Source organism: Sipha flava, unplaced genomic scaffold (assembly GCF_003268045.1).
Source record: "Sipha flava isolate LNK unplaced genomic scaffold, YSA_version1 342_pilon_pilon, whole genome shotgun sequence".
NCBI classification, from domain to species: Eukaryota; Metazoa; Arthropoda; class Insecta; order Hemiptera; family Aphididae; genus Sipha; species Sipha flava.
Window position 1 is genome coordinate 91,468 of NW_020273036.1, and position 24,433 is coordinate 115,900.

General features: G+C 28.9%; 1 protein-coding gene across 1 annotated transcript; it reads right to left on the bottom strand.

Annotated features, from left to right (window-relative positions):
* Positions 1 to 23,363: 23,363 nt before the first annotated feature.
* On the bottom strand, positions 23,364 to 23,813 carry LOC112687340 (52 kDa repressor of the inhibitor of the protein kinase-like). The gene has a single exon (XM_025559987.1). It carries the CDS (start codon positions 23,811 to 23,813, stop codon positions 23,364 to 23,366), a length of 450 nt encoding a protein of 149 aa, XP_025415772.1.
* Between the last annotated feature and the right edge of the window lie 620 nt (positions 23,814 to 24,433).

Here is a 24,433-nt window from a genome sequence, read left to right on the forward strand (position 1 = left end):
TACAACAAATTAATATATCAAAAGTAATATTTATTAATTAATTTATTCGTTAATTTATTAGTGTTATATATCTATAAATTAGGTATTTATTAACACTGTCTCTGCTAAATTGTGCTTTATTCAACAAATTATTCTTATTATATATTTAAAATATGTTTTTTTTTAGTAGTTATGTTATTGAATGATTATAATTAGGTAAATATTAATTTATTGCATGTTTATCAGAACTTATTTCCAAATAATACCAAATTAACATGTTCAAAATCTGATAGCAAAAAACTGTTCATTCTCTATATATAGAAGTTTTGACTATTTAGTGTTTACTTACCCAATTATCATCTGTATTTGTGCTAATAGTAGGTTCACAGCTAGGCAATAACAAGTTTTTTTCATTTTCCACATTTTCTAAATTTGTGGCAAAAAGATTAAACTTTGAGTTTTCTGTTCAACATTTATTTCAAAGTATAGTGAAAATAATTTAAAATGCTATTGAAATACCTAGTTCAATATTACCAAATTAATAATTTAAATATATAATAATATAACACTAAATTAAGTGGTATGTAGTAACTAAAATGTACTTTAGAATAAATCTGTGCACATATTTCTTATATTTCTTTATCAAATTATACACATGTTTTTTTATATTCAACATTGAATAAAATTATAATTAAAATCTCTTTAAAAAAACTAATATAGTTATTTTTAATTTTAGATACTAATATTACATATATGAAATTACCTAATTTATTGAAAGTATTTTGTAATAAAATTTATAATATTTGATGAAAAGTTCTGAAAATGTAATATGACTTAACTCATATACTAAACTAACGATACTGACAAAATTTTAAAAATAGTGACTTTATAATTTTTTTATAAACGTTTAAATAAATTATTATTATGATTTTTATTGAATAGACTGTTTTTCATCAATTTTTAACTTTGAATGTTGATTAAAAAAAATAGTTTATTCAATCATAATGAAACTTTTGATACAGATAGAACGTATTTTCAATTGTTTATTAAAAAAAAAAATGTCCAAGGACCGAATAGACGAAAGACGAACATCCTCCACCATTATTTTACTTACCAAATTTTTAAGCACATATTTGTACTTATTTAGTGCATAAGTACATGCATATTTAGAACTTTTTAAGTGCATTAAGTTCCGAGCCCTACTAATAACAGTTACAATGTTACCAGACTTATCACTCTGTCAATCGTCAATTTGTTTTGATAATAACGCCATCTACCGCAAAAATTAAAATTAAAAATTATCGCTATCTACCGCCAAATATAAAAAAATTATCGCCAAATATAAAAAAATATATAGCAAAAATCATAAAAAAATTTATATTTGACACCACTTTGTTGTTTAATTTTTATTCGGCTAACACAATTATGAACGAATTATGTATGGTAACATATAACATAGTTGTATTTCATTATAAATACATTTGATTATAGAATAGACTATAATATATTCAGTGGAACATACATATGGATAAATTCTTTTTAAAAAAATTTCTCAACAGGTAAATACAAACCATTTAACTAATAAAAAAAAGTAGAAATTTTCTAAATTTTTTTATTATTAACTTTTGGTTATAAGTATAATTTCATAGGTATAAAACAAGGTAAAATCTAAAACCTACTTTAAACAACAAACAAATAAAATGATAAATCTTTCAATATAACAATAAAATATGATAAACAATCAAAAACAAAAATAATTATTATTAAAATATAATTTTTTTCTTTTACTTTGTAAAAACCACTACTGTAAACAAAGTAGTAATTTTCTGATTTTTTTTAATATGAACTTTTATAAATATAATATCATATAGAACATAGTGAAATATAATACTTTAAACAACAAACAAATAAAATTACAAATCATTCAATATAATAAGATAAACAATTAATAACAAAATTAATATTATAATAATGCATTTTTTTCCTTTTTTCTTAAAAAATTATACAAAATCTTAATACTTTATATTATATTTAAAAGTAAATTATGTTTCATAAAAATCTGGTATACTTATTTCATTCAGTATATTAATTAATTCGTCATTTAAAGTAGAACCATTTTCTAGTGATTCAATATCATTGACTAAATTTCCATCTAATTCATGTTTATACATTATGTCTGCTTTAAACTTATCATACATTGACTTTGTTGGTATAAATTTAGTCCAATATGTTTTTGTAGCAATAAATTTACATTTTATTCTCAACAATGCATCCAACATTTTTGCCAGGATACGAATTCGAGACTTGGTTTTAACCGTGTTCATTATTGAAAAAACTCTTTCCACTACAGCATTACTTGAAGGCAGTGATAGACATTTGAGAACAAATTCTGACAATTCCCTAAATGCAAAATTTCTACCAGCATTTTTATAATTATATACTTGTGACCATAATAGGTTAGTATGGTTTAATTGGCTTTCATTTAGGTACATTTTCCAAGTAACTGTTGTTAATTTATTCCACTGTGTATCTAACAACGCAAGTTCAGAAGGTTTACAAAATAAATTAACAAATGGCAAATCTATAAATTTTCCATTCAACTGGCTTAAACATAGTGAAGGTGAAAATAATTTCAGTTTCTTGAAAAACTCTATATTGTCGGGCAACCTTTTTTTATTTCGTATAATAAAATTCTTTAATCTTAATTGGTTTATGTAATCACTATCTGTAATTGTTGAACTGTAATAGTTAATAACTAAAGGTTCTAAAAAAAAAAAAAAAAATAAATAAAAAAATTCTTTAATAAAATTAAAAGCTTTTGCCAGTACATTAGACCTTTTTCCTTGAGATAAATTAATATTTACAATCGATTGGTTATACCCTATTCCATAATCACAATTATTCCAGTAATGGTATACAGAATCATTATTAATATTATAAAATATATATTAATTTCCTTTAGAAACCTCAACTGCTTTCATAATTTTTTTTGCTAAATAAATAAATAAATAACAGATATCGTCATACGACTTTCCAAGATCAACAAAATCTTTTTGAAAAGTCAAGTTTAAACAGTTTAATTCTTGTAAAATAGGTTTAATGATTATTAGATTGTAAGGTTACAACTATCAGAATAATAAATATAAATATGACTAGACGCAATGGACCTGGTTGTAACTTACATGGCGTTTCATAAGGAAATATAAAAAAATAGGGTCGCCAACCTATTGGGCCAGACCATGAGGTCGGACCACAATAGGATTTTTTTTTTTAGAAAAATACCGCGTTAATCACTGAAGTTAACTTGACATTTTTTTTTTTTGCTTGTAATAATTAAAATTTGTTATATTTGAATAGTTGTATAACCGTGGTGTTGCTTCATTACCGCATAACATTCGATTATATAACATGTGGGATGGTCGTTGAGGATACCGTTGCCCGTACCTTAATTACTAAAAATTTTTGATAAGAACATATAAAAAAATTCGTGACTCCGTTGAAAACTGGGCACACAAGAAAAAGACAATTTTTTAAAGTTGAATAATTAATATGAGGTTTTATTTTAAGATAATATTTTATGTTACTATGAGGCAAAAAATCGAGCGATCAAAAAACCTCATCTAAAATTAAAAGAAAAGAAAAAAAAATATATATATTAATCAAAAAAATAATAATACGCTTTTCAATTTAATACGATGAACGCCTTCGGGTTACTCGTCCCGGATTTTTCTGTGAGGTTGAATCGCCATCACATAAGAATTTTAACAATATGAAACGAGGTGGATGGTCTGGTACACCAAATTAAAAATTTGTACGCCATATAGATGTGAAATATCACCACTTTGGCGATTTATCTCCACGTCTGGCAACACTGCGTAGAACGCAACACAATATTTATTCATAGCACTTCTGAACAATAACAATACATGCGATAATAGAATAACCCATGAAGATAACAAGATTAAACACTTGAAATTTTGACCAAATGTTTATATAAGTGTTATTTATATGTATACAGTAAATTTTCAATTTAATTTTTATAAAATAATTCGGATATGGATTAATTTGGATTTGGTGTTCAGCACTAGTATATACAATAACTTTATTATTATTGTTATTTTATGTATCTGTGGTAAAAACTAACAATTATTAATACCATGAAGGCTAGAGATATCTATTAAAATACTATTGGAAATTACCACAACCACAGGGCACACGTACACACTATCATAATATATTTAAATATAATAATTATATTTATGTAATAGGTATGTTATAATATAATATTTGATAATTATTATTTATATGACTGTATATATCATACATGTATGATGTATTAATGTATTATATATTATTACATAAATGTCAATATACTATGAAATAATTTGTTGTATAAACACAATCAAAAAAAAATTACAAAACATTTACCACCCCAAAAAACTTCCGCCTGGGGCAAATGCCCCTTTTGCCCCTCCTTTAATGCGTCTGTATGAGTTTGCACAGTGAAATATAATTATTAAAATATAAAACTAAAAAGTAAATAATAAGGAATAACAAAGTTATTTGAAAGTACTTGAAAATTTTGCGTCCTGCAGTTATTATATTGTAAGTCGATATTACTTTTCTGTTTCTTAGTTCTCTTTTTTAATTAACATAATGTTATTTTATTTCAATTTTTTTATAAAATATCAACTTATAATTGGTAGAGATTTCTACAAATTAATCCCACTCCAAACGGTATATGCAAGTCTGAGCATTAACGAGTAAATAAGTTAAAAGTTAAGTTAATTTCACTTATTAACTTAATTTATTTCATTACTGATAAATTAACTTAACTCATTTCCTTACACATTAACTTGAAATTAATGTATTATTTTTTCATTTATCCCAATTAAGTTAATTTTGATTTTCAAGATCAAAACAATATTTTTGTAAAATACCGCATTCCATAACAAGTTCATAGAATTTATAAAAATATAAAAATAAAATTTCGAAGAATTTTTAGATGAAATCATAGTATTTATCTGGTTATTAACTATTAATAGGGGTCCCACTTCAGACTATTGAGTAAATATAGTCATGCCACCCATGAATTACAATACCGTTGCCATGAAAAGTGGTCATAAATCTATATTACAAAAATAGGTACTTATTATCATTAACAGGGGTGGAGTGGCCCAACTGGAAATCTAGAATTTTCCAGATGGGCCGGTACTGTCAGGGAATTTTATAAGCCGGAATGCGACAACAATTAATAATTAAAAACAAATTTTAAATAACAATGTATAATTGGCGATAAATTGTTCAACATTTCCAATAATATTTAATGAATTTTTACAAATAAAACTTCTTGTTATAATCTTAAAGTACGTGATGTTATTGTATTAATTTATTAGTATGATGATTTATAAATATTAATAAATTAGCATCAGGGATTTAGATGATTAGATATCATGAAAACATGAAGATAAAATATTGAATGTCAATAATTATTATTTTCATGTGTGAAATTTCCACTTTTTCGTACACTCGAATAGGGAGTGTTCGATTTACGCTTGTTTTTATCTATCGCGTCAATTTTAAATTCTAACTATAGAATTGAATCGTATATTTCTAAGTTGTTAATATGTACTTACATTATAAGAATTTCAGTTGTTACGATAAACGGTTAGTTAAGAACTTTGAAATACCACAATTCTTATATCGTTACAAGCGCCGTTTTCCAAAATATCCATTGTTACTTGTTTAACTTTTTTTTTATACATGACGACGCACAAACCTATTTCTACAATTTATTTTTCCATCATAAATAATTCATACACGATGAAAAAAAAAAAAGGAGGCGCAGAAAAAGAACTAAAAAAATATTATTTCTAAATCTGCTCAAAATTGCAGAAAGATTTATTCATTATTTCATGCAGCCGGTAAGTAGTTAATATTTTTTCTATTGGATAATTAAAATAAAAATAAATAAATAAGTAAGTAATTGTTATATATTGTAATAAGTAAATTATTGTTTATTATTTAAAATAATTAATAAAAATTGTACAATACTCATGTAAAATTTGTTTTTATTTAAAATAGACCAAGCTGCAGGCAATAATACAGCAAAATCAAATCAAACATCTCTTAAAACTGATACTAAACTGCCTACTGATTCATACACTGATTCATTCATACACAATACTTGAAAGTAAATTATTATTTATCATGTAAAATAATTTAATAAAAATTAAAAATTACCCAGTACTCATGTCAATTTTGTTTTTATTTAAAATAGATCAAGCTGCAGGCAATAATAATACAGTAGAATCAAATCAAGTAGCTCCTGATGATACTATTTTGAATGTTGAAAAAAAGTTTACCATTGATGTATATAACAGAGTATTTGATACAATTATAATAAGTATGGAAAACCGATTAACAAATAATAAAGAAATACTTGTTGATTTAACATTATTATCACCTATTAATTTTGATTCATTTGTGAATGGATTGCCTAAAAATGCTTTTATTAAATTAGCTACAAAATTAAAACCATATTTGAACGAAGAAAATGAAAATGAAATAAAAAATAAACTATCCCAAGAAATTTTAAGTTTTTCAAAATCTTGGAAATATTTAAAGAAATCTGTAGATGACAAATTTACTGAAGAACTGTATTTGTACTTAAACAGTGGCACAGGAAATGAAAATGAGGAAAAAGACATATCAAAACCATGTAAAACATATGTTTATATACATATATATATACATATATTTATATAACAAAACTGTAGCATTTGTTGCTTTTTAATGCTTACCTGACTTTATACATTGCTTATCAGTACTTAATAACTTTGCCGGTAACCCAAGTGATCTCTGAAAAGTCATTTTCTAATTTAAATTATATAAAAACAATTTGAGAAATTCAATGACAAATGAATACTTGGAGTCATTCATGTTGATGGCCATTGAAAAAAAAATTCTCTGTAGTTCGGATAGTAATATGATAATAAATAAAATTTGTGAAAAATCTAAAATATTTTCTAAATTACTCTTATAAGTTATATTTATTAAAGTATACTAATTTATGACATTAGTATGTATATGTTTTTATATATAAATATAACATTAAAATATTAAAATAAAAAATGTATTTGAGAATTTTATGAACTATTTGATTGATCAAAGTTTAATTTTTTTCAAATGTATGTCTATAGATAGCCTCTGAAGCAATCAGCTGACGAACTAATGGGCCGGTAAAATTTATTTTCCAGACCCGAAATTAAATCCCACTCCACCCCTGATCATTGAATAAATAATTCTTAATAATAATTATACTCTGTTATTATTAGAATTATTCCATAATCCATGATATTATTAAATAAGATTGAATAAGGCAAGAAATGAAATAGTTGATCAACATTCTGAGATGAATTTTTTATTGAGATTCAATAGGTATTTTAATTAATCTGTCCATTTTATTGTTTTATTTGTTTAGATTTTAATAAAATAAAATTAAATTATATATATTTATTTTAACGTTTTGTATCAACTGTATACATTTATTACCTGTATAATTTTATAGTTGTATAAAATTATAATAATTATATAATATATAAATTATAAAACTGATAGTGATCAACTGCAGTAATTATTTTTAATTTTCATACTGTTATTGAACATTAAAAAGAATACTTTTTTTAAATTATATTTATCATATGTGAACTGCATGAAAAAAAAAAACAAATGATACCACATAAATTACTATAAATTTGACATTTGAGTACTTAAAAGCAATCCCAACAAAGAAAAGTATATTTTTCTACTCTAATTAGAGTCTAATAAGATTTTTCTGCGTTTTCATTATTGTTTATGTTAAATAAGATTTGTTGTAAATTATTAATATATATATCTCTTATATCAGCGCTTAATATAAATATTTATTTTTTTTTTGTAATTAACTTAACTTATTAATTGAAGTAAAGTTAAATTAACGATATTTTTTTAACTTAATTTTTAACCTAATTGATGTAATTCTCATGTGCATTAACTTAACTGAGTTAAAAATTATCATCAACTTGCCTAGCCTTGAGTATATGTATATTCTATATTTTATACATTCATATATCAATACACTTGATACAGGTAATTAATTAAATATTCAATTAATATTTAATGTTGCATTATATTAGTTGCTAACTAAGTTTCAGGTTATTATAACAAATGTAATTTGAACATTCTACAGTGTAATTTGTAAGCTTATGTTAAATTTTTAACTATAAGGTATATCGTAGTTTTAAAATGATTTATTATATATGTGGATTGTCAAACTAGAAAGCTATTAAATATCATAGATTAAATTATATTAAGAACTCTAAATCAACTAAAGAAATTTTAAAAAATTGAAAACATATATACTTTCATACAGCCATAAATTGGTAAGATATATATATTTACAAAATATTTTTTAGATCGATTTTGAGTTCTGCGATAGCAGTCATCCGGCGCGCACGTACTCGCTCCCGGTGTGTTTATTAATTGTCTTAATTATTGCTCTCTGTCAATAAATATCACAAATGCGTTAATTGCATAGCAGTTATTTTATTTTTCTGATTCCTAACATTTCTTATGTTTTTAATGCAACTCATGTGTTTGTGTGTACTATATTCTCTATTATAGTGGTCATTGACAGTGTATACTTAACTCGGCCGTCGCCGCGGCGGCCTTGGTTTTTATTATAGTTTCTTATCGCGACTCTCAATTCTCGCTATCGTAGTCGCAACAAGCTAATTAATATATATATATATATATATATATATATATATATATTTACACGCATATCTATATACTCACGTAATAATGAGTAACAACAAAAACCAAAACAATAATCCAAAAAAAACGGTGCCACCAATTACAATCATTAACAAAACTACTCACAACTCAGCATCTCAATCGAATGTCTCAGACACCTCACCAAATGGTGAATGGATCGTCAAGTCTACTAATAAAAGAAATCTCTCAACCTCCTCGACTTCAGAAGCTCAAAACTCACCTAAAACACCAAATCAACCAATTAAAAAAAAACTATTCGCGACTAGAAATAGATTCGAAGTTTTCACCCAACAAGTCAATAATGATGACATTCAACACGCTACCAATACCACAAACAATTTAGATCAAACTAACGCAGAATTGCACATCAAATCCCCTCCACCTATTTTTGTTAAAGGAGTCCAAGATTTTCCAGGTCTTTGCACAAGTCTTATTGAGATTCTAGGCGATGAAAACTTTATCTGTAAATCCTCTACGGATCGTCTAAAAATTCAAACTAGTACTCCGGAAGCATACAGAACCCTTATACACTTTCTCAAGGATCAAAATGCACAATATCATACATACCAACTGCAACAAGACAAACCCACACGCGTAGTGATCAGGAATTTACACCCATCAACTAATACCAGCCTAATCAAATCTGAATTGGAACATCGAGAATTTGAGGTACGTAACGTTACAAATGTTCTTCATAAGGTCCACAAATATCCATTACCACTCTTTTTCGTTGACCTTGAACCTTCCCCTCAATTAAATGACATATATAAACTAACCTCCATGCTCCACACTAAAATTAAAGTAGAGGAGCCCTATAAACCCAAGATAATTAGCCAGTGCTTAAATTGTCAAGAATACGGTCACACGAAATCTTACTGTAATTACTCATCACGCTGCGTGCGGTGCGGCGACTATCACCAGACATCCGACTGCACCATTTCTCGTGACACCCCACCTAAATGTGCGCTCTGCCAAGGTAACCATCCAGCCAGCTATAGAGGATGCTCTGTTTATAAAGAAATTCAACGGCGCAAGAAACCTTCACCAAACAATGCTTTTCTCTCGGATAATTCTAGATTTAAGAAATACAATGTACCAACTAGCCACCCAGAAAATGACGCTCCCCCAAATAATTCTCGGACATATGCACAGGCTACCTCTGGCCAACGCACAACACATCCTTCTCCTTCCTCTGAACCTAACAGTAATAATGCAATGACTCTTTTTCTAGAGGAATTTAAATCTTTGATAAATCCACTTATAGCACTACTTACTAAAGTAATCTCCTCGTTACTGGATAAAAAAAATGACTAATACCGCCACAAATAAATCTCTACTTGTTTTATTATTCAATGCTAATGGACTAAAAAATCATTTATCGGAACTACAATCAGTACTAAATAATAGACGCATTGATATTGCTTTAATTACAGAAACGCACTGTACCTCATACTCACACGTACATATACCCGGTTATAGGCTCCATAAAGCCAATCATCCCGATAATACAGCCCATGGGGGTGCCGCAATTTTTGTTAAATATTCAATCTTATATCAATCTCTTCCAAGCGTCTGCGAAGATATTTTTCAATCTTGTGCTATTCAAATTTATGTTAATAATGTTCCAATCACAGTTGCAGCAATTTATTCACCTCCAAAGCATAATGTTTCCTATCAGAACTTTTCAAACTACTTCAGCACAATAAACAATAACTTCATCATAGGTGGGGATTATAATGCGAAGCATCAGAGCTGGGGCTGTCGAGCGAATAACCCACGCGGAAATGTTCTCTTTAATTTTGTAAATACAAGAAAATTCAAAGTGCTTGCGCCTCCAGGACCCACCTATTGGCCTTCATCCCCACACAAAAACCCAGACATATTAGATATTTTTATAACAAAAACCCCTTCAAATGTGCACTATGTTATTGACAATATTCTAGACTTAAATTCTGATCACTCGTCGGTTATTCTCACACTTAACGACTATCCTTCAATTAATACGGAACCACTAAAATTATTTCACACCACTACTGATCGATACAAATTTCACGACCTGGTAAACCAGAACCTTCAACTAAATGTCAGATTGAAATCCAATGACGACATAGACGTAGCTGTAAATAACCTAACGAATGTTATTCAATCAGCAGCCTGGGCGGCCAACACAGTTAAAAATGTACACAAAACCAACTCTAATTCGCTGCCGATTAATATCCGTATCCTAATTTCAGAAAAGAGAAGAGCTAGAGCCCTCTATCAACGTACTCGTTTACCCTCCCACAAACAAATATACAATAACTTAGGCAATCATCTGAAAAAAGTCTTAGCAAAAATCAAAAATCTTAACTACGAAAACTTCCTGAGTAAATTATCTACAAATAATGGTAGCCTCTGGAAGGCGTCCAAACAAGCACTACATTTCAAAATAACCACTCCACCTATTAAAAAATCTGATGGGAGTCTCACTGTGTCTGACACAGAGAAAGCTGAACTCTTCAAAAATCACCTCTTTAATGTTTTTCAACCTCACCAAGATATTTTACCTGTCAACTCTGATACGATTCTTAGTAGTCTTGATATACCTTTACCTCTATCTTCCCCAATTAAACATTTTTCACCGAGCGATATTAAATTTGCAATTCAAAAACAAACTCTTAGGAAGTCTCCGGGTTTTGACCTAATAACGGCGGAAGTAGCCAGATGCCTTCCTAAACGTGCCATTGTATTACTAACTCATATATATAATGCCATACTCAGATTGTCATACTTCCCACTTTTATGGAAGTTCTCCAAAATCATACTTTTCCCAAAACCAAACAAGCCCCCCGACCTGGTAACGTCATATAGACCAATTAGTTTATTACCTTTCTTTGGAAAAGTGCTAGAAAGATTAATACTGAATCGCATACTTCCCATAATTAGTGAAACAAATATATTACCTAACTATCAATTCGGTTTTCGCGCACACCATTCAACTATCCATCAAGTACATAGGCTAGTTGACTCGGTTTCTTTCGCACTTGAAAAAAAAATGTATTGCTCTTGTGTATTTCTTGACATTCAACAGGCCTTTGACCGGGTATGGCACGAAGGGCTGCTTTACAAGGTAAAGACCTTTTTGCCCCCAACATACTACACGCTACTTAAATCATATCTAACTGATCGTTATTTTCAAGTTCATTTTAAATCTGCTTACTCTCACATAGCAAACATCAGAGCTGGTGTTCCACAAGGGGGTATCCTTTCTCCATTACTATATAACTTATATGCTTCTGATCAACCAACCTCCGCTAACACCATTGTGGCTGATTACGCAGATGATAAACTTATCATATCTATAAATGAAAACCCTATTGTAGCATCGCTTAATCTACAAAATCATCTTTCCCTTATGGAAACCTGGTACAATAATTGGAGGATTAAGGTAAATCAAACCAAATCTAATCACACTACTTTTACCCTTAAGCTAGGACACTGCCCACCAGTCACTCTCTATGGTACACAAATTCCATCCACTTCAACAGTTAAGTATCTTGGCTTAACCCTTGACCGTAGACTAACATGGGCCCAACATACACGTGCTAAAAGAATCCAACTAAATCTCCGACTCCGTATGCTCAAATCTTTACTAGTCAATAACAAACACACCAACCTTAATATAAAACTACTAATGTACAAATCCCTCATTAAACCCATTTGGACCTATGGTATCCAACTGTGGGGAAATGCAAAAAAATCAAATACAAATCGCATTCAGACTTTTCAAAATATAACATTAAGAAAATTAACAAACGCCCCTCCTTATGTTTCTAATCATACTCTTCACACAGATCTAAAAATTAAAACTGTCAAAGAAGAAGCAGCTATTTATTATAAAAGATTTCATAATAGGCTTGCAACTCATTCAAATCCTTTAGTGAAAACACTCTCATCAATTGTTATTCCGGGAAATCCTCCTAGGCGATTAAAACGCAACTGGTGCAGAGATATGCTGACTTAAAATCATAACATTAAAAAATAAAAAAAAAAAAAAAAAAAAAAAAAAAACAATAAATAAATATACTATATAGATGTATCTATAAGAAAACTTATGTATAACCTCAATTTATAAGTGTCATCACTGGGTGGCTGCTTTTATCAAGCTATTCATGTTATTTTATTATATATTAGCTAATACTCTTGTTGTGCCGATGGGGTACAGATTGTGTATCGAATAATAAAGGAAAAAAAAAAAAAAAAAAAAGATCGATTTTGATTACTATGTTGTATTTCCTACTGGTATTAATATATAAAAAAAACTTCAAGGAGAAATCGGATAAAATTTTTAAATTATTAGGTGAAAAATCTAAGATTTAAACAGCCGGAACATTTTGGATACCTCAAAAAACACAAATGAAATTAATATTAATGATAGTAAAATATATTATTAAATTAATAATAACAATATTGCATTTTTATTCATAAAAAGTTATTTATGAATGCCAAAAATGGTGCATTGATATATTTACTGCATGCTTTATTTGCTCATACTAAAAATAAAAAAATGACCAGAGATAAACAGGGAAAAAAGAAACTTATCAAATATGAAATTAAAGATTCACATGACAGCTTCATAGAGTACGGCAAGTACGTAGGCATAATACAGCAACACTTAAGAGCATCTTAAAAGTCATAGGGACCCTATTCAACCATTCATTTTAATTGTAGGATCTATTTTTACTCATAAAGAAATAACAGTGTATTTTGACTCAATCATATACAAAATGCATTCTACACTATGATCTATCAAGGTATGCTTTAAAATTTTCCATTTATTTAATTTACAATACCCGTTTCAGTAATCTATTGTATTGTTTTTCGTTCAAAATTACTTTTTTGGTGTAACGTATCTATTTGATAAACCTCACCCAAAATTAGTTCAAATCTTATCTGATTTAAACAATAATTAATTTTTTTATGTATATCAAATTTTTATCAGTACGTATTTTTTCTATAATGATAATTTTTACTAAACAAAACTGAGTATTTTATTTATTATTTAAAATGAAAATAAATTAGATTTCAAATATTTCCTTAATATTTAAAATATATTTACTAACCGATTAAGATGATATTAATACGAGTATACATATTTTTTTTACTAACAGCTTAAAAATTTGACATAATTAAATACCTATATATATATATATATGAACGAGGAACTAAAGTTTAGTTTTATTAATGCTGAAATGTTGATAAATGTATGTAATAACTAATAAATAAAATTTAAATATTTAAAAAATATGCCTATGTTAACTTATATTATTTAATTGATAAATCAACTATTCTGATTAGATAATTGCCATTTTGATAAGATTATTTATCATAAAAACTTTATATCTAAATACAATTTAACAATGACTCAACAATTTTTAGTTATTAATTTAATAATTGACATTATCATTTAAACAATTAAATGATTGCTAATTATTATTAATTATAATTATGACGATAAGTCACTGTTAGGTACAAGAGTTATATTTTCATTTGAAAATAAAAGTTATTAATTTAACAAGACCATTGTTAATAATGCTAATAATATAAGATTAATATTCAAGTAATTTTTATTATATTAACAATTTAAAATTTGTTGGGATGACAAAAATCTTATCGGCTAAATAGCAACAAGATAATTGTCAAACCAACCGGTTATTTTTTAAATATTATCAGGATTTTTCTTTCAGTGCGAAATTGTTTTTTGTAATACATCAGTCAGTGGCAGTTTTCCCGGGGAGGAATGTTATTTAAATTATTAAATATATTTTGCTTATAATTTCAAGCATAGACACGTTAATAAAAAGGAAATTAATAAAGATAAATATAAATATAAATTTAAATTATGTATTGAACGGATTATGGAGTATACCGAGCACGGTCTCGATCTTTCAAGTCCGTGGTACTCATCAACTCATGGGTAAGAGAATGCCCAAGTGCCTGTGCGGCGTACCGCACTGCCGCGTGCAGTGTGCATAACAGGCGAATATAATATTGTTTATAGTAATATAATAATAATTTGACATACTGTATTACTATACAATAAACTAGGCTACGACTGCCCCTCCATACATCCCGTGTCGGCGGTTCCCCACTTTCTCAGGAGGCAATCGCTGTCACAGTTATCGATACGTTATATGTGTATACAATTTTACACACACAAACGCACATAAAATATGTTAAAAGCGCATGCGCGATTCTCCGCGGAGACTGCACACTACCGTTGCCTTCGTCAGAAAACGTCACAGGCTGTGACTCACAGCGGCTGACCGATAATTATTATTCTAACTTTTGGGTACAAACAGAGTTTAGGCGTTCTCCATGTTTTGTGTGTACAAGTTATATTATTATTCTTTAAATCATATTATGATTATTTAATCCCTACTTTATTCCACGTTATCACTAAATGAGTTACTATCAAATATCAATAGCAATTGTAATATGTTTATTATTTTGTATTATAACGTTTTGTAATATAAAAGATTAGAATAATTATTCAATTGTTTTATTTTCTGTTGTATTTGTTTAGGTAGACGATTAGGTAGTTCGTACTGTGAGTTGTGACTTCTGAGAACAAAATAAAGCATTCTAATTTCAAATTAAAGTTATTTAAGTGATCAGTATTTTTTTGTTTCAAGTTGTTTTTTCATATTTTTTAAAAATGAATCCAATTTATGATCCGATTGTATTGCTTTTAGAACATCCTTACAGACGTTGGAGTACATGTGACAAAAACGATTTATTTAGGCAAGGTAAACCAACTCCTTCTCTGACGTATTTGTCTGCAGACAAAATTGGCTTAAAAGTATTTTGTAAGTCTATCAATTCCAACTTTTATACTAAACATCCTTGGATATGTGGAAGTTTTTATTTACAGAGGTTATTCTGTTGACCATGCATTTTATTGAGTCAGTCAAATTCTGTTTGGATTACATTAGGCTATGCTGATTTTTACAAGGAAGACACTAGTCAATTTAGAAACTAAAAATTGTTAATATTTAGATCAATAAATTTTTTTGAAATTTTTCTTTTGCATCAATTTTGTAAGTATTCAACTATTTGTAACTCAAAACTAAAGAGACACTTTATAGGGTTTGTGTCTCAGTTTTGTATAAATTATAGATGTATATAGTATTTTGATATTATAATTATAATTTATATACAATATACCTACCAGTAATGCCAAATTGTAACTTAGTAGTTAGCATTTAATTATGTGTTATAATGAAAATGAAACCGTTCTCTGACAGATTTTTAAAGAAAAATTGTATTTAAACAAAATAAATGAGTTTTTAGGATTGTGCGATTCGCTTTAATAAGTCCAGATGGGCAGGAACAAAATTGTCGCCTCCTTAAAATTTTAATGCCAGAACCGCCACTGACATCAGTACTATGTGATGGCACTGAATTTTGAAACAACTCGATAACTAAATTTAGTCCTAAGACGTATTTTTCGATTTACTGATTTAGAAATAGTAATGAGATTTAAATCTGATACAAGTTTTATCTGATTAATATTAATTTACAATACAAAAACTTTATCTGATAAGCAAGCTTTTCCTTTTTCAAAATTATTCAATCATAATTATCCATTTAAATAGTATACAATTAATAGTACTGTAAGAATTGTTTTTTTTTTTAAGAAACAAAAAAAGCCATTAAATCGGTCACGTTTTAAACAACGTTTTACGGTTTAATTGCGAAACTTACGAAATAATAAGCATTTATCTTCTCATTAAGATGATTCACAGTTTCTTATTAATTAAAAAACTTCTAACGATGCATATGTATGTGAAAAAATGTTGAAAACTTAAAATCGATTTTTTTTTTTTTGCAGATTTAATAAGTAGGTAATACTTAAGTCACGTTGCATGCTCTGTTATTCGGAAAGTGTCAGAATTATGAACGATTCGAACGCGTTATTTTTAAAACATTAAAGTGTTAAAAAAAGATTTAAAAGTGGTATCGGTAAACCGTTTATAGATTCTTAAAAGAAACAAAAATAAGTCAGCAGCTTATATATGACAAGTAGCCATTATATAATAATATAGATCTTATTATTTTAATGTCCTTGTTACGATTCGTAACTAAATAGCGAACTAAAGGAAAGTCCAATTTTTAGGTGGTTATTGTAACCCTGGTGTTTTTGAAAGCTTTTATTTATTTTACTTTTTGCAATTTATTATTAAATTGTAATAAAGTATTACTAATAAGACATTTTGACAAAAAATTCGATGCTTCTCACTTTTAATCTCCTAACGGAACGATTAGAATATTAAAAAACGTTTAGATGTATAATGTTGTAAAGAAAAAACCTAACCATTAAGCACGCATTCTCTAAAACATGTTTACCTTTTATATAAAAGGATATACGAAATAAATCTACTAATTGGTTTTTATTATGCAATTAATTGTCTAATCTTAATTGGTTAATACATTTCTTAATATTTGTATAGCGAACTCGATAACTAATGGATTAGCTGAATGCAATTTTTTCTCGAGATTTCGTTAAGTCTTCCACTTTTGCATATTTTATCTATTAGTTTTATTATGAACGCGAGTGCACTATATTACATCTATATAAATTATAAAAATACACGTGTACACATGCATTAATATTGGCACATAATATTTATACGTTTCAAACGTGTATTATATTAGAATATCGATTTATCGTGCATCATAAGTATTAGAAAATAAAATGGATTTCAATTTAACATGATTTAATAAGCTTCACAGTCGATTATCTGTAACCGCCGCGTAAAGTTTAATCGCATCCTACTGTGCCTACAATATTACGCCGTTCAAATCGAAAAAAATCCCATGTCCCCTGGTAATGGAGCTGGGTTAGGTTAGTTAGGTTATATTCCGTCCACAAATTCAAATAAAGGAGGCGTGCAAGTTCAAACTCGCTCTCGCCACCCAGTGCAATCAGAAATCGCTATTTGCCACTCTCCAATCTAAATGAAGCCAACGATGATATGAATTTAGTCACTTCAAGTGATGAAGATGATTCACTATCAACCGAGGTTAATCAAAAAATAACACCTATTTACTTACATAATATAATAGATTTCGACAATTTCCATAACTCGCTAACCACAACAACTTCTGACGATTTTGCCATCACCCAAACAAAAAATGCTTTAAAGTTAAATTTGTCTTCAATCGACGATTATCGAACCATTACCAAAAAATTTGACCAATCAGAAATAATATATCACACTTATCAATTACCGCTCGACAAAAAACTCTCCTTAATTGTAAGAAATCTTCCGGTTTCAATCTCAGAGGAGACTATATTAATGAATTGGATTTAAGCATAACATCTGTAACTCGGTTACAAAATCGTTTCCCATTCCCATCGTTGCAGTTTTGCTGTCCAAAGCGTCGTCAAAAATACATTTTTAAATTGAATTTTACACTGTGTTGTATTGGTAGAACCTAGAAAGCTCTCAAAAAACATTCCTCAGTGTACCAACTGTTAACAGTTTTCGCACACCAAAAAATTCTGTCACCTCCCACCAAGATGTGTTAAATGCACCGGTGACCATAATTTTACCCAATGTGTTACGGATAAAGACTCTCCTCCAAAATGTGTAAATTACAACAAAAACTGTACAGCCAGTTAGAGAGGGTGTATATATTATAAAGAAATTACTAAAAATAAAAAACCTTCAATTCTAAATAAACCGTTAATAATAAATTCACAATGCACCAACCAACCCAGCTTATAGCAAATTATGAGTCTCAAAATAAACCATTATCGGGCGATTGTAAATTCCACCGGTACTTATTTTTGAACCGAAAACACATAAGCTCCTCTGAGAACACACATCCAAATATACATCACTTTACAAAAGCTCTATTAGATAGATATTCAATTATTCACTTACATTAAATTAAACAGCATAAATGAACTTAACCTTAGAAATTCACAATCAAAATCACGCCAAAAATATTTAAATAACACAATTTCGAAATTCAAAGAAAACAATATTACCATTATGCAATTCGTCAAAGCTGCATCTAAACATTAACCAGCCAAATTTTAAATTTTAAATTATTGTATCCAAATACACTAAATATATTATAATAAATCTGTACCCACATAAATTATGTAACCAGTTTGGATTTGGATTAAAATTTTGCTTAAATAATGTTACTTTTATTTCAGTTAAAAAAAAAACTTACCGGTGAAATTTACATTTTTTTTCATGTAAAAAAAACGTACCGATGGAATTTACATGAAAAAAAGTCTAAAAAGGTAGCAATCGGTGGAATTTACATACGCCCCCGTTATCAAATGCTTATGCAAATACAAATCGTAAAAAATACGCAACAGCTGCTAAATCAACCATCACTACGGATAACGATTTTCATAAATCACTTCTACTACTAATAAATTCTTTTGTAACCCAACTAATGCAGAAAATCATAGAAAGTCTACCAATTATTACAAACAGCCTTAATAATAATTTAAATGTACAACTATAGTACAGTTGTATTAAATTGGAACTCCAACGGATTGAAAAATAATAGAAATACTTTATTAGCATTTCTTAATTACCATAATATTGATATCGCTTGCATAACCGAAACTCCCTTATCAAATACCGACAAAATTAAATTCCCCGGTTACAAAATATATGGTGCAGAGAACACAAGTTTATATTATGGGCGGCGTAGCTTTACTAGTTCGTAATAAAATTATTCAGCAACAAATGCCTATAACTAGCTTAGAGTGTCTGGAAGCCGAAGCAGTTCTGATAAACATTAATAACAGGTCAATTATGTTCGTAAATGTTTATCAACCACCCACTTTTATGCTGGGTTGCACAAACGATCAATAAAAACAATTCAATAAGCTGCGATAACGGTTCAATAAACAGTCGGATAAATAACTTCATTGATTTCACAAATTTCGTTGCGTTGCACAAATATTTCCATATGATATGCAATAGTTCTTTAGCAAGCGCGCGGATGCACGTAGATAAGGTTCGACGGTATGCTATCCGCGCACCATAAACAAATGAGAGGCAATGGCGTCGATGTATAAAAAAATAATAAAAACACTACGTTTTGAATAATAAACAATTATATGTATTTTACACGGTAGTGGTTGATAAAAATATATAAACAATACGAGGTAAGAGGACTCGCGGGAGTCGTAAGAGACGGCGGTCGAAAAACACGTGTGTATGCAAAACAAAACGTAAGGCTGTCAGGCGTACGAACGTGTTATCGGTCGGTTGGTTGAGCGCAAAGAGAGAAAGTTCGGCGCGCGAAAATTGCTGTGTCGCCTCGGAACGGCCGTGCTGCGATAAGGCAGGGTGACCAATCTAATGGCGTCGAGCGTGGTGAGGGAATATGTGGCAGTGTGTCCGCCACAGTTTTTTCGTTAACCGTGGTTAAGGGATACTGATAAAAAAAAGTGATAAAAATGTATGTTATCAATTTTCAAATTGAATCATAATCGGTTTTTTTTTTATAAATATATACTATTTCCACGTATTTTTATTTACATAATGTTGAATACATGTTAATTTTATCGATTTAAATTAAAAAAAAATAAAAAAGCAAAATAATGTAATAAAAATTACATTTTTTAAATAAATCAATGTATTATATAAAAAAAAATACGAGCTATGTGGGGAATGCCCCCTTTGTCCCCCTTCAAATACGTTCTTGCTACTACTTGTAGTTTGTAAGTATATACGAGTAGGTAACTACAATTCTCCAATTTCAATAATCGAACCTCGTAAACTGTTAGACATCAATCACTACGGAGAATTTTTTCCCGACCAATAGTAAATTATGGAAAATCATTACATATTATACATAATATTTTGGTGAAACATCGATGTCGTGGACGTGGACAAAAATTGTATTCGTCTTCACACGTCAAACCCGCCCGGGAAATCAATTATTTTTAGTTTCCATAAGCTTGCACTACTAGTAAACGTATTTCGTCCAGACGACAAATCCATCAGGTTTATAATGTTTCATACCCAACAACAACTATCACGTGTTTATACATTTGAGTTCACGGCACTCGGTAAAAGTTTAAGTAATAAATTTGCCCCCCCCCCCCACATTTCTGTTCGAAAAATTCCTATTTGTTCTACACTGATCTCGCTATCCTTTCAATTATTCAACTCCGTTAGGCCATACTTATTACGCTTTTAAGTAACTGAGACTATCATCTTTTTATGTCTTCAAAATAATTGAAGATGTTCCTATCATTTTTTTATGTTAGGAACACCTTCAATTATTTTTACATAAAAAAAAAGCTACCTTTCTTTTTTACGTAAGCTACGATGACAATATCAGTGTAGAAAAAACACGCTGTTATCATTTTGCCAGAAACACAATCTGTATTCTAGTAGGATGGTTCATTAAATATTCAACAAATCAGTAATTGATTTTAGAATTATCCTCATCTTCTAATTTTACGAATAACAGAATGCATCTTTAATATAAAACAGAAGATATACAAGACTTTAGTTGATCGATAATGGGCGATTAATATTCTCAGTTCTTTGGAATATTTCATCATATTATTTTTAAGACAGAGTAAAAATTTGTAAATGGGGAGGTCAACGAATCCTCACAAAATCAATTTCGCATTGACCAGATGTGGATCTGAAACTTGTATAAAGGGGGAGGGACTGAATAAAAATATTATTAATATTATTATATTACTCTATTCCAAAGATATACATAGTATTCTATAGTAAATTTTTGTAAATGTAATAATTTATATACGAGTATATATATTTTTGATATAGGTATAAGCTATATCAAAAATATTAAATAAATTCATGATTAAGAAGAAAATCTCAAGGTAAGAGAGAAATTGCCACGTCTCTCCCCGTGAATCCACCTCTGGCATTAATATTGAAATAAAAATAAATTAAAAGGAAAAAACGTGCGCACGTTACGTTGCATAATAATAATATGCGGTACACCGGAAAACCACCCATTAACAAGACCAAACAGCGCTATACATATAATTTAAAATATACAAATATACTATATACACCATAGACGAAAGTGTTTTTTAGTTATAAAAAAAGGGTATTGATCAATAAAAAAATGTAAATAAAAAAATGAAAGCGTAATTTAATTTTAAGGTCTCCTTATAAATGATGAAGAATGTATTCCATGGAAATCTAAATAACGCGGTTTACTGCATGAAAGTATAAAAGTTATCGTATTAGGTCATTAGTGAAATAATGAGGTGAAAAAAACATGAAGGTGATCTACAGTTCTGCAGTAAATGACCGAAAGGGCCAACCAAAATTAAAAAATTGAAAGAAAGGGAATTCAATTACGTTGTGCTAGCTTATTTTATTTTTCACGTTTCCTTGTAGTACTACAATATCACGACTATTAGACTGTAGTATCGTGATTCGATGACTCAATTGGTCAAATGCGTAATAAGGTGAACCACAACACAGTTATACTATTCAGACGAATTCTTCGTCTAACTTACCGATTGATCTAATGAAGCGATTGGTATTTCGAAAACAGATTTTAATCGGGTTCAACGCTGTCTTTTTGAAATTAATGAAGTACCTTACATATTCCCAACCATCCTACCACTACCCGGATTTCACAACCTAAATATCTCAAGGAAAAATATAATTCTCGTGTCTCCACTTTAGTCACACACTACTTCTTTCTCATTCCTTTATAATATCCTTGAACGATTCCCTTTTCTGCACACTCCATAATGATCCGATAGCTTGTGACATTAATTACTTAATCTTGATTTGCCACAGATTGTCACAACATTGCAACCATCTTTTGTCCATTTTCAATTCTTCTAACATTCCCCATGATATCCAAAATATTTTATTTTTTTAAACCGATAAAAGAATAATATTCTTAGGATTCCATATTTTTTTTAACCATATCTGTTTTAAATTTAATTGTACATCTCTTCTATATATTTTTATGAACAATGCCTGTTTTTTTTTACTTTGTACCTTTGTGTATTTTGTTACTTAAATGTCAAAACTAATAGTAAATACAAAATTTAAGTAAAAAAAAATTCCTATCTAGAACACAGAAAACCTTATCTGTGGTTACACCACGACCTCGTGGTGAACTCGAATATGTTTTTGAAATACTACTCTAACCATTAAATCGATCGATACGAAAAAGGGTACATCTAAATTGCGACAAAGTGGCGCAGGTGATGAAAGGACACATCAAGTTACGATGTTTTTGCATTACCTTTGACAACGATGGCCGAACATCTCTTTTGTATTAAACATTGTAGAATATAATATACTGAACATTTATGGATATTTATAAATAGTAGCGCAACCAAGGGGCGGGGGTTTAGGAGTTGTGGCCCAGGCGCGGATCCAGAAAATTTTGACAGGGAGTGCTCAAAAAAAAAAGATTGTTACACCTTTCTATTTATTTAAATTAATATTTTCTATTTGATTTATTGGTGCTAACTTTTTTTTCATACATCAGTATTTATTAAATATAAACTTAAAAATAACAATAATTTCTTACATATATTGTAACTGTAATTTTCTTGGGCGTTTTTCATTGAATTCTTCAATAACTTCCTCTGGAGTAATTTTAATATCCCTATGAATATTAAGAAGCATAAGTCCATTTAATCTATCCTCTCCTATTGTTGATCTTAAATATGTTTTTGTTTGTCGAAGTGAGGAAAATATTCTTTCTGCGGTGCAAGTGGTAACTGGTATAACGCAAATAATTTTTAGCAATTCCTTTATATTAGGATAAAATTCAGATGCATGAGTCAAAGCTTCTATAGCAGTTTTAGGTTTATCTAATTGGGATTTCCAAAATTGTTTCCACAAAGTAACTTCACCTCTAACCTCTTCTATCGAGCCAATTAGATCATCGATATAAAATTTGGTCGATTTAATAATTTTTTCGATATCTGTATCTTCAAGTAGGAAAAATGGTATTAAATATTGTAAATACATAATCGTTTCGTGTCCGTGACCTAAAAATCTATTTTTGATATCTGATATTAAATTATTTAAATTCCGATAACGGAATAACCGATATTATTTATTATTATTATTATTATTTTGAAAAATAAGAAATAACATAATTTATAATATAAATTTATTTTGTTGGTGGCCAAGGCGACAGGGGGTGCCCGAGCACCCATAGCCCTCCCCTGAATCCGCGCCTGTTGTGGCCCTTCCCCGAAATTTCTCCGAGTCTTAGTATTATATAACCTATATAATACAACAGTGATCTCAATTCAAAATGTTTTCTTAGAACTTATTAAAATTATATTATTAGTTATTACTGTGTTGAACCATCCTCCCTCTCTTCAGTATGTCTAACGTGGTTGGCACCACTGCCCATCATAACCAATGACATCTCCAATAAAGAAAAGCTTACCATCTGTATCCGTTATGTTAATTTAGAACAAAAAAAAAATAAGAGAAGATTATTTACAATTTGTGGAAGTTACTGATGTAAGTAGCAAAGCATTAGCAAAAACAATACTTCAAAATCTTGAAATCATGGGACTCGAATTGAATAACTTATTTGGACAAGGCTACGATGGAGCGGCGGCTATGTCCAGGAA

Bases quoted from the DNA above. Each gene is read 5' to 3' on its own strand.
- LOC112687340 (XM_025559987.1), bottom strand. From the start codon at position 23,813: ATGTATTTACAATATTTAATACCATTTTTCCTACTTGAAGATACAGAT.